We start from the raw sequence: 12,865 nt of genomic DNA, 5'->3' as shown, positions 1-12,865 counted from the left end.
CCCAGGGATCCCCATTTAGAAATATTTCTAAGAAAAATGGTTGGAATTCTTCAAGGAGTTTGGGTGTTTGAAAGATAATCTGGAATTTCTTGGAAAATGAACATTCATGAAATGTCTTAATCTTTGATGGTATCAGATTAATGAAGTGTTACTCTGTAAGACATGTATATGTTTATGTGTGCTCTCACAATCTCTTGAATTAAATTGTTTTGGCAGTCACAGTATTTTATAGTTTGCTTTTTAAAAGACTATATGAGAATAGTAAATATTTGTTGTAATGAAATCGAGTAATGAGTTTTTCCTTTGGCATAATTTCATGATAGCAGCATTCAGTGTACTTTCTTTCTTTCTGACTTAAACATCTAAAACAGTTTCCTGCAAAACTATTTGAGGGATTCATCACTTTTCTTTAGGGCCTCTTCTCTGGTATTTAACTCAGTCTCTTTTGAAGCACCCATTATGTTATACCCTTACAGACTAAATACTAACTAGTCTAACTCTTGGATCTTCAATTGTCTTGGCTTAGCCTGTGATTGGAGAAGTTCTCCAATATCACTTTCATGGAAAGACAAAGATGTTGACTTTGGTGGACCAGGAGAGAGACGATAGTGTTAAGCTGGAGAGATCAATTTTATAAACAGTCAATTTATGATAAATCTTTCCCCATAGTTAACAATTGTGTGTGTGTTTTTTTTTAAGATTTATTTATTTATTCATTCAGAGAGAGATGCAGAGACACGGGCAGAGGGAGAAGCAGGTTCCATGCAGGGAGCCCGACATGGGACTCGATCCTGGGTCTCCAGGATCACACCCTGGGCTGCAGGCGGTGCTAAACCACTGTGCCACTGTGGCTGCCCCTACAATTGGTTTCTTTGTATACATATATGTATGTTACAGGTGGAAAATGTTGAGAGATCCCTTGCACTAAATGTACAGAATATACTTGAGGACTCTTCGAATTGTCTCTTATGATCCATTGTTTTGTTTTGTTTCTATCTGCCTGTCCCATTGATTTCTAATTACTGGATGCTTATAGTGCATCTGGTATATAATAAGATAAGTTTGCCCTTATTATTATTCACTTTTGAAATTTTCTTAGGGGTTTACCTTTTTTTGTGACTTTTTTCCCCCATGGGAAAATATGTTAATTTTTTTAAAAAAAGATTTTACATCACTATGTATCTTTAATTGTTGTATTCAAAAACTTCTTGACTGAAAGAGATAAAAGAGACTGGAATATTCATTATGAAACAGGGATATAATCTCTTTGTAAAGTTATCGTATTACAGTTCTGTAGGTTTTTTATCATGAAGTTTACTAGTGACTTGTTTTTAGGGATTGTTCTCTTTGATTAATTTGGTAAAATTATTACCACACTTTTCTCTTTCCACTAAGTTACTAAATACAAATTATTAGGATGAAATTATATTACTCTGAAAGATATCCTTTGAGTAGTGAGTAGTGTTTCTTCTGACTCTTTGCCCTGATTATCATCCCTTGGGGGAGACCATACTTAGGGTTCAAGTGTCTCACATGTGAATTTTAGGCATCATCAGCTGTCAGTCTCATGTCCTGCACCTACCATCCCTCTCAGATTTCCTTCATAGTAAAGATCTTTCTCTTTGTGAATTAAGACAGTGTCCTGCTTCATGATCTTTATTCTAGTAGCATAGATAGTGGAAAGCTGGAAGAGAGCCAGAGGCTTCATTTTGAACTTTGGTTTCTGTCGGGTACCCAAAGTCTTGAGGTAGATCACTCTCCTGGAGGTTCCCAAAGTGAACCTTAAGGTTCAGCTCTTGCCTCCGAGTTTGGCTGTCAGAGGAGGAAGGTGGGACTAAGTGGATGTGCCAAAACAACAGCAAAACGTAGAATTAGCTTTCCATATATTTATGGCAAAGTAGTGAGGAGGTTTTGTTCCCTGGCCACATAGGCAGTGTGGTGGGAGGCAATTTTCAGTTGGCTGTAAGCTCTTCATACGGTGAGTGTCTCTGGACCATTATAAGCAGTGGCCATGTGGCTATTAGTCCTGGAGGGTGTGGAGGATTTGTGTGTAGATCTAAGTTGTAAAGCCCCTTTCCACTTGGTGATTTCGTGTGCTCATGTGTGTGTTTGTGTGAATATGTTTATTAAGCATGTTTAAACATGTAGCTCATCATGAGCTACTCAGACTATGGTTTGAATGAGCTTTGATGGGCTTTTGCAGTTCCACTGGTAGACATTGCTCATAGACATTACTATATTGGGGCATGTGTTATGCACGTTACATAAAGACTTACTAAATAAAGAAATTTGTCTGATCAGTGTTGTGTCAGAGACCCACTCCAGAGTTGCATTGTTGGTTGGAGGATGCTAGTGGCTGCCTAGAATAAAGGTAGAGGGTAGGGAGGAGTTTGTTGAGCAGAAAGCCAAGCTGGCCTACCCTACTTTGAAAAGTTTTTTTTTTTTTTTTTTTTTAAGGGAAGAAAACCACTGATTTTTGTCAGGTATATAACAGATTCAGAGTAATTATGGCTTATTAGCTGTGATCTAACAACTTCTTATAGGTTTGATGGCAATGTATTGCTATTAGTGTTCTTGCTTTGGTGTGTCAAATACTTGAGTATGTCTGCGGAATACCATTTCCTTTTTTACCTGTAAGATCTCGAGAAGGGGAGGTAGGGAGGATGTTTGAGTGGCCTGGATGTTTTTACTTGAAAACGAAAATTTTTTTTCTTGCAGTTGTCAAGTACTGCGCATTTCAAAGAATTAGAAGTACTTCATAGGATCTGAATACAGCAGCTAAACTTTCTCCTTCCTTTCTCTCACACAGGTTTCCACTTGAGTGGCACAGTGACAGAACCTGCAATACAATCGGAGCCAGAAACTGTTTGCAACGTGGCCATCAGCTTTGATCGTTGCAAGATTACCTCAGTGACCTGCAGCTGTGGAAACAAGGACATATTTTATTGTGCTCATGTTGTGGCGCTGTCTCTATACCGCATCCGCAAGCCAGAGCAGGTCAAACTCCATCTTCCCATTTCAGAGACTCTCTTTCAAATGAATCGAGACCAACTACAAAAGTTTGTACAGTATTTGATCACAGTGCACCACACGGAAGTTTTGCCAACTGCTCAGAAATTAGCAGATGAAATTCTTTCTCAGAATTCAGAAATCAACCAAGTTCACGGTGAGTTACAGACATTCATTCTGTAGATTTTTTTACTGTGTTCTTTTTCACTTATAAATAAAGTTCTTCTGCATAAAAATGAATTAAATGTGAATCTAGGTCATCAGCATTGCTCTTAGGTAACCAAGAGAGATTTAAAAAGATTTTTTAAATTATTTTTTATTATTGAAGTATAATGGACATAACTGAGAGAGATTTCTTTAAATTTAGTTTTGTATCGTAAAACATTTCTTTCAAAGTGTTGTGTGTATTCTGCTAGAATACCAAGCCTTTTGTGCTCAGAAGAATTTCTCATTTAATAAGCTTGGCTCTTAAACTATTTCATTTGGTAAAATTTCATCAAATACTAGATAAATTAGTTATGGGAAATACTGACTTAGTCATTTAATTCACCTTTTGAGCCTTTGTCAGTAAACTAACTTGCATATACTCCAGATTTTTTTTCAATTTCTTTTAAAGTTTGTTTTCCAAAGTAGGACATTTCTTCCCTCCCTCCTTCCCTCCTTCCCTCCCTCCCTCTCTCCCTCTCTCCCTCTCCCTCTCCCTCTTCCTCTTCTCCTTCCTTCCTTCCTTCCTTCCTTCCTTCCTTCCTTCCTTCCTTCCTTCCTTCCCTCCCTCCCTCCCTCCCTCCCTCCCTCCCTCCCTCCCTCTTCCTTCCTTCCTTCCTTCCTTCCTTCCTTCCTTCCTTCCTTCCTTCCTTCCTTCCTTCCCTCCCTCCCTCCCTCCCTCCCTCCCTCCCTCCCTCCCTCCCTCCTTTAGAGAGGTAGAGAGGGTGATGGGGGAGAGACAGAAGGATAGAATCTTTTTTTTTTTTTAAGAGGGGTAGAATCTTAGGTAGACTCCATGCCCAGCACAGAACCCAGCATGGGGCTCAGTCTCACAACCCTGAGATGATGAGGTGAAATCAAGAGTCGGACACTTAATCATCTGAACTACACAGGCACTCCCAAAGTAGGACATTTCTGTCAGGATGCCTCCTAATAAGAAAATAAATTAATTTTAGAAAAATATTACAACTTGTTCAGAGAGAATTTAGGAGAGAACTATCATTGTGTATAAGAAATCTCAAAAATGGCTTCTTTTGGATATTCCTATACTGAACACAGTATCTCACTTATTTGTAAACACATTGATCAGCTCCTTATTTTGTACATTGCAAATATGTTGACTTATAAGAATATATGTGCAACTTGTCAGAAATATGCCCACCACCTATTTCATGGGGCACATTAACACAGGATAAATAATATGGTTAAATTATAGGTTGCAGTGCCTTAAAAACATTTAAAAATACTTTAAAATATATGGAAGAACGTAACACAGTGATGACTACGCACCTCTGGGGCCTTACATTTTTCATTTCTTTGGTTATATTGATTTAAGATCTAGGACCAGTCACTCAGTTCTATTTTTTTTAGGTTTCTTCAAAGTCATTAATTGCTTTGGTTAATACAAATGTTTAAGGAAAGCAAGTTTAAAGTTATTTCTTGAAAACCTTTTAAATTGTGAGATAAAACATGTAGAAAAGTGCATAAAATATGAATGCAGATTAATAAAGTGAACCAACATCCAGGTCCCAAAAATAGACTACTCTCCTCACTTGAGAGAGGGTTCCATGTATCCCCTATCACAAGCTCCTTTCTCTTCCCCATAGTAACCACTGCCTGGTTTTTATGGTAATCACTTCCATGGTGGTTTGTGTTTTGTTGTTGACACTATTAAACACTAGTTTTAGTTTTACCTGACTTTAATTCAAATCATGTTTGTAAGATTTATCCTATTGTTTTATGTACCTATAGGTCATTCATTTTCATTGTTCTAGGGCAGCACTGTCCAATAGAAACATAATGTGAACCACATGTTTGATTTAAAATATTCTAGTAGCCTATTTAAAAAGAGACCAGTAAATCTAATAATGTTTTATTTATCTCAATATTCATAAATATGAATGCAACAAAGAATTGACAGTTTATTCTTTTTTCATATTAAGTCTTTGAAATCTCATGTCTGTTCTATATTTATAGTATATATCAAACCACAGCATAGTCACAATGCAAATACCTAATAGCCACGTGTGGCTAGCGGCTACCTTATTGGACAGCACAACTCTAGAATATTCTAGCTAGGAGAACATCACTGTTCATCCATTCCGCTGTTGATGGATCTTGTTTTGAATAGAGCTACTGTGAACATTCTTTTACAAGTCTCCTGGTGCTGTAAGATACTTTTAAAATGGCTTTTATGTCAGAGGAACATCCATATAGCCATATTTCTTCTAATACTCCCCATGTTAGGCTCAGCTTTATTAAAGTGGATAAAGCATTTTACTTGGTAGAGTCTGCCATTGTTAAATAACAGTATTGTAAACAACTGTGGCACAGAAGTACCTTTGACCCACCAAAAGCATATGCACTCAAAGGACTTTTTCAGGTAGGCTCCTGCTCTGTCCTATCACCTGCCTCAATCTTGTTCCTTTGTGAAAATTCAGGCCAGCTAACAGTCATCTCTGAGATTTCTCAGGAGCCTATCTGTGGCTTCTTATTAAATTGTTCTGTGGAGGCGGAAGAATAGGATATATCTTTTTTTTAAACTTTTATGTGTTCTGTTTTTTTCCTGAATAGGGTTATATTATTCTCTGAGTTTCACTTTAACCAGAGGTCCACATCAACAATCAGTTGTTTGTTCTGCATATGTCTTCCTTGTTCTGAAGAACAGTAGCCCCAGAGTTTCTTATCTAATAGCTTTGAAAATTCATTTCCATGTTGAAATGGGAAGACTAATGAATCCATGTCACTGAAAGTTGGATGCAAGAAAGTGTTCATATCACATTATAGTTCTTTCAGAGTTTCTAAAATTGGAAAAAAAACGTTATTTAAGGAAATAGCAAGGACAGAATGCAGGTTAGCTTTAGGCTTAATGTGATTTTCAAATACCTTTGTATGAAAGCAGCTTCACGAGAGCAGGGAACTTGAGCACTTTATCCCACCCGCTTCCTCTTCACTTAATTTGTCATCAGATTCGCTCCTAGCCTGGCAGCGGGCCAATTACATGAGTCCCCTTCCTGCCTTCCATCCTCATGTGACAAGTGGTAAAAAGAAGAGAGGTAGGAAGTAGGCCATGACCTTAAGTGACAGAATGGGGAGTCTGCTCCCTGGAGGGTCTTATTTTAACTGTTAGATTGATGACTTACTAGAGGGTGGGATTAAAAGTGTTTTTGCAGTTATCTGACTACATGATCTCACCAGCTTCCTAACACCTCCAAAGCATTCTCCAGACTGTTAAAGCAGTACTTTTTTTTGTATGGTCTGTTGTGTGTGTGTGTGTGTGTGTGTGTGTGTGTGTGTTTCCTTTAAGAAGAAAGATGTCCTCTTAAACACAAATATTGGTAAGAGTTAAGTTTTCTTTTAAGGAGAAGAATTACTTTTACTTGGCTATATAAATACAGTCTGGATAGGATTTAGATTTCGGTTATCTTAATAGGTATCTTAAAGACAAAGAAGTTTATCTTATCCAAATCCTTTTTAGAAGAAAATCATAATTTGTAAATAATTACAAACTATGTTGATAACAGTAGGGTTATTTGTTCTACTTGTGAACGCATCCTAATACTTCTTAAGATTCTGTTGGTTGCTTTTCCTTATTACAGTTGACCCTTGAACAACCTGGATTTGAACTGCACAGTTCTACTTACATCTGGATTTTTTCAGTAATATATGTATCTTGCTATAAATGTATTTTCTATTACACATTTTCTTATATTTTCTTTTTCTGTCTTTATGATAAGCATACAGTATATAATACATAAAATACATGTTCATCAGCTGTCAACATTATTGGTAAGGCTTCTAGTGAACTGTAGGCTATTAGTAGTTAAGTTTTTGGGCAGCCAAAAGTATATGTGGATTTTTGACTACATGAGGGGTTGGGCACTGTAGGGTCAGTCTACTCTGAAATATTTTATTTTTACAAGAATTTTATTCTGAGGAATTAAAAGCTTTTTCAAGACAATTTCAGATGCATTATTCCTAACAGTTTCCTTATCAGCTTGGTGTTGCAAGTTTATAATTGTAGTAGTTTTGAGAGGAAAAAACTGAAGAGAATGGGTTAGTGACATCCAAGGTCACAGATTCAGTGAAGGTAGTTGGAATATATAGACTTAGTTATTGTAATAGTTCAGTCCTTTTCAGTAGACTTTTTTTTTTTTTGCATTTCATTGTGTTTTTATAAAATTTTCCCCACGTAATTTTGATTAGATTATAAAACTAGCTACTGTATGCTAAATAGTGGCTGTAAGATAGTTGATGTTAATGGCTCTCCAAGGAGATTACTGGTTGTAGTTTCGCATTTTTTTCAGCAAAATTGTTTGCTTTTGGTTTTATATTCTAATAAAATTTTCCAGCTTCCACATTCTTAAAAAAGATGCTAGTATCTTTGCTAACTACTTCTCTAGAAATTTACTGATTTCCAAGTGCTAGTCCACTCTTAGTTAACTCTGCCTTTTCTGGTCCTTTATGTTTCCTATTAAAGGAGATGTATTATATAGATTGGTAAATCATGGTATAGGGACAGAACATTAAACTTGAAATCTGAAGGCATAGAGTCCAGTCATGTCTCTACTTTGTGTTACCTGAGTGGCCTTGAGTCAGACTCATTTTTTCTCATTTAAAATGGTCGTGATTTCCTCCAAAAGCATTGGGACAATTTTAAGAAGATATACATGTATAATCATCATCATCATCATAATAAAACGTAACTGAGTTTACCTCATGTTTGGGATATTAGAAGTACTCAAAGAAGAGAGAAGAAACCAGTTGGGGGATGGATATCAGAGTCGGAGGTCATCTTACTTTCCTCTGACTTTCTGGCATGTTTTTCTTCTCCTTTCTCTCTTCATGTTGTTTAGTGACAACTCCACCCATGAGCTAGCTTGTCCTGGGCACATTACCACAAAGAAGGATAGACTGAGGGAAAGCTGGCATTGGTCCAGACTTGGAGCAGGGTCGGGGAGGGGTGTTATTTCAGTGGCCCTTTCACTCCTAGAGCTTGGACCAGTTCCAAAAAGTAGGCTAGACTCTTCCCTGATTTCAGGGTCGTCACGTGCCCAGAAATACCATTTCAGTCAGCCAGAAGTAAAAGAGATACGTGCCTGTGTCCAATGCAGTCGACCCATGGCATGTAAGATCTCTTCCACATCTGATTTTATGACTTTGGTGGTGATAGTTGTACAGAGACACAGGAGGCATCTAGTATCATGCTGCAAAGGTGCACCTCCTGTAGTTCTACCCATGTGTGCATTTATGTGGTGTTCTTTCATCAGACATTTCAATTTGTTTGAGTGTAGTTCTAATAAAACCAACACCATAAATTCCATTCATGCCTGCCAGTCCTGCTTAACTTAGACTCGAAATGCCTCTGTGTCCCAGCCATCATATATATCAGTCCATTCAGGCTCTCTTAGAGATTCCAAACAAACAAGCAGACCTACTCAGCAGTCCTGTGTTTGTTGTGTAGGTAGCTTATTTTTAGTTGATTGTAAACTCCATCAGGGCTGGCTGAAACTATGACTTGTGTATCTTAGTAGCTTCCCTAAGGTCAATACTTTAGAAACATTAGGTCCTCGGAATTTGTTAAATGAAAAGTATCACTGTCATTTTTCATTCCATTTTGTTCTTAGTGGGAACTTGGAGATTTATTCCTGTACACATGCATGTTCCAAATCTAGCAGTGAGTGACAGTTGGAGTTGTTTGATAGAGGCCTTATGTCACATCTTTCTTCCTTTTTGTTTCCCCGTGGATGGTCGTGTTCATTGTAATTGGGCTTGATTTAGCAACCAGTTTTTACAAGTATCCTACGGAGAGAATTTGGTTATTACAAGCATATTCTTTCTATCATAGAATATTCAGGCATTGACATTTGGTGAATCAAAGGTAAAATCTACTGGTGATTAATACAATTTGCAAATATCTCCTGTAGGAGAGAATTGAATTTGCTCTCCTAAAGTGCAGCAGTGTGATACTTAGAGGAAATGTAAATCAATTATAAAAAAGTATGTTGAAAAAAAAATAAAATAAAAAAGTATGTTGGGAAAATGTATAGTAGTACAGAATTACATGAAGATGAAAAGACAGATCCTCTTTGGCTCCTTCTCCCACAGCTCCCCTCCTTAGTCTCCAACAGCTCTCTTACCCCCCAAGGCAACTACTGCTGACAGGGTGGTTTGTATTATTTGAGACAGCTTTCTTTATGCAGACACATAGGTAGTTTTTTAAAAAAATTAAAAATATTTTTCTGCATTTTGCCTTTTTTCTCGTAATATATGATGAGTATCTTAGGCTAGTTACGAAACAGCTCTATTACTGTTTTAAATGTTGTATAGTATTCCATAGTATGGATATATTTAACCATTAACCTACTGAATGATTTTGAAGTTGTTCTGTTTTTTCACTACCATATGCAGTACTGCTGTACCTATCCTGTGTGTGTGTATGTATGTGTGCACACATGTTTAAATTTGTGCAAATATTTTTGAATAATAGGTTCTTAGTAATAGAAATGCCAGAACAAGTAGAACATGCATTTTTGAGTAATTAATGCCCAGTTTTCCTCCAAAAATCACTAAGTTTACATTTAAACTGAAACTAGATATTTCTCTAACATGATTTAATTTAATTTTTTTTTTTTTACAAAATTGATGGAATGCACAATCACATACATGACTGTCTTCACATGAAAAAACATTTCACTTCAGCAAAAGTAATCTTAGAACTTAGGTTTCTTAATTTAGAGGAATCACATCTCTGACCCATGAGGAATTTGCTAGGGTAACAACAGAGACAACCGATTTTCTTTTAGCCCAATACCCTTCATTCTTTTTCTTTTCACCTCCAAATCATGCCTTCCCTCACACACTGTAGTCATCTCTGACACTCCTCACTCTCATGCTTTACAAAGAATCGCTACCAGCTGTGATCTGTTTCCTCACCAGTCCTCTGTCCTTTAACTGACCTCACATCTCTCTTCACGTTGGCTCCATCAGCTTGTTCCTGTCTCCTCCACAAATGGGGGAGTTTGTTCCCATCTCCCCCACAAATCTCTCTCAGTGTGAGACCCTCAGAGTGTTGATGAGCTTAGAAGTTAGCCTAAGCGACAATACCTTTGCTCTCCAGCTCTATTACTGGGGTCAGGTAACTGAATCTCTTCAGACATCATTTTATTAATTTGTAAAACATGGACAATAAAGAGTACCTGTTTCATAAGGTCAGGAAAGTTAAAGAAGTAAATCTGAATTGTCATTATCACTGACATTGTGAGGAGTCCATTGACATGAGTCTTCAGGGCAGTGGTAGATAGTTGAGGAAAATATTTGTAAGCCGGTTTTTAAACAACATTTTAAAAAATAATCTGAGCAAACTATTCTCAAAGCTTGCAAACATTGATTTAATGAATCTGGAGTTGGGTTATATAAAAATAAGACTTTCTGAGAACTTTGCATTTAGATATTTATGTTTGTGTACTGAGTAATACATTTTTAGCTAAGTTATAGAAAATGACCTACCTGCTATGCACTTCATGTTTATACTGTGCATTTTTAAATGAGCATGGAGAGTGTTCAAGTGCTTTACTGCTTTTCATCCATATAAAAGACATTATTTCTGTACATGAATAGTTTATTATTGAACTTTTGAGGTAAGTTCACTGATGGTAGGAAATGAGAAAGTCAGATGAGAGGAAAATGATATAGGAGGAGCTATAAACCCTGTGATGTGAATTCCCTTGAGATCTATGCTGTTGACAGTGCTATTTACTTAACCTCTTTGGCAAATGCCAAAGGTGGCTTACTGAGGGAGCACAGCCTAGCACATGCCAGGGCTCTCCCCTGTTAGTAGCCTCTGAGATAAAGAAAGAAGATGGGCTGTCTCTAACAGCTCCTGCAGAGGACATCACACTTCTGTCATTGCAGTAACATTATATAGGCTGGCCACAGAGAATGGAAGGTGAGGAAGGATCTGAGTGTTGTAGCTATCACAGAATTGTAAATCGAAATGAAGGCATTAGCCACTACTTTAAAATGAGGGTTTAAGGAAGAATAAAATGTAAATCTTTTTTTGAGTATATCACTAAAATTTGCTGCCTTGCCTTTTCCCATCTCGGTGCCTGTGGTTGATGTCAGGATTTTGCCTTCAGCTTGTAAGACAGGTATACTGGTGACTTTGTAAATCACAGACTTAACGTTTCCTGGCTTTAACAGTGGTCCATGAAACTTTAGGCAATGGCATTCCTCTAGGCCCCCTAAAAGAGGCTGAATTAATCACTCCTGCAGTGTAGACATTGCCTTGCATTCTGCCTTTATAGACTGAAATTGACCATTTAATTTTAACCAAAAAACCCCCACTTATACATAAATATAAGTGGTTAAAGCATTATTTGGACAACTGTATTACTGAAGCAGTTAGGTCACAGTTAAGATGAGGAGGTAAACTAAAGCCTTTCATTTCTTTTTTGTTTGATTTGCTTTCCAGCAGATTAAGAAAAGAAAGCATTAAGTTCTCTATTAGAACCCAAAGCTGTGAATAATTCTACATACCAAACATAGCATAAGCCAGTTGTGAATATGTCTTGGTTTCTCAGTTTAAAATTTGCAGAATGCTTTGGTGCTGCTTAATGCTTAGACGCAGCTGTTTCCTTGACATGAGACAGATACTTCATTTGGTGTGTTTTAAATATACCTTATTCAGTGCGCTGGAGAGGTGTCTGATGCCTCTGGAGCCTGAATACTTTCCAGTATGAAGATCTACAATGTGCCACCATGTTTAACATTCTCTTCAAATACGGGATCATCCTCCTACCCCCTTGGCAAAGATTCGGATTTAGTATTTCTGAAGTGGTGCCTGGGTATCCATTGTTTTTCACAGTGTGCCTCAGGAATTTTGATATACTCTTAGTTTTGAGAATTCCCAGGGTAAGGGAGTTTGGTATTGAGGCAAATCAAAACTAAATCAGTAACAAAGCAAGTAGTAGACAGAGGAAGCCAAGGACATGGACAGTCATCCTTCATGTCCACGAATTCACCATTTGCTCTCTTCCTATGATATAGTCATAACCAATGTACAGGGTAAGTGAAATTCACACATCCCTAGCTGGGAATGAGAGACAGTTAAACTGTTGGACATTTTTTTTTTTAATCAGATAATTTCACTTTCCCTGAAGGCTTGAAACTTTGTAGAATTAAGCTTTGGTCATAAAATGCTCACAAAGATTAATTATACAGTTGTAAAAGTTATGGCATTTATAATTATAAATATAAATAAGGGTAAAAGATATGATAGGTTTTAAAACACTTTAATGGACCATTTAATTTACATACATAGATTCTAGTTCCTGCCCAACTTGGGGGAATATCTACTACCAGATGTATAAACACATGAATAATGTTTTTCTTTGCATACCTCTCTCAAAGCTAAATGTGAATGTTTGTCTTTGTTTATAGATAACCACTAATAAGTGGAAATAAATTTTGCAAATCTACATTTTATACAAGGCTTAGACAGCACTTACATGCATATAATCAAGACATATTAAGATTTAAATAGTTAAACTAAGTGAGGATGTTTTCTACACACTCCCATGGGAAGATTTCTAATTCTTATCACCTAGTTAATCTTTTATTACTACGTTATAGAATTTTGGGTTTGAGGAAA

At 36.9% G+C, this 12,865-nt stretch overlaps 1 protein-coding gene across 1 annotated transcript in view; it reads left to right on the top strand.

Annotated features, from left to right (window-relative positions):
* ZSWIM6 (zinc finger SWIM-type containing 6) overlaps positions 1-12,865 on the top strand; it is a 192,763-nt gene that overhangs the window by 122,971 nt on the left and 56,927 nt on the right. The window contains exon 2 of the mRNA XM_055332605.1: positions 2,810-3,166. Coding sequence (XP_055188580.1) covers positions 2,810-3,166 — 357 coding nt within the window. The remainder of the gene's footprint in view (positions 1-2,809; positions 3,167-12,865) is intronic.

Source organism: Nyctereutes procyonoides, unplaced genomic scaffold (assembly GCF_905146905.1).
Source record: "Nyctereutes procyonoides isolate TBG_1078 unplaced genomic scaffold, NYPRO_anot_genome, whole genome shotgun sequence".
In the NCBI taxonomy this organism is placed as follows: Eukaryota; Metazoa; Chordata; class Mammalia; order Carnivora; family Canidae; genus Nyctereutes; species Nyctereutes procyonoides.
This window is presented reverse-complemented; position numbering and strand designations above follow the sequence as displayed.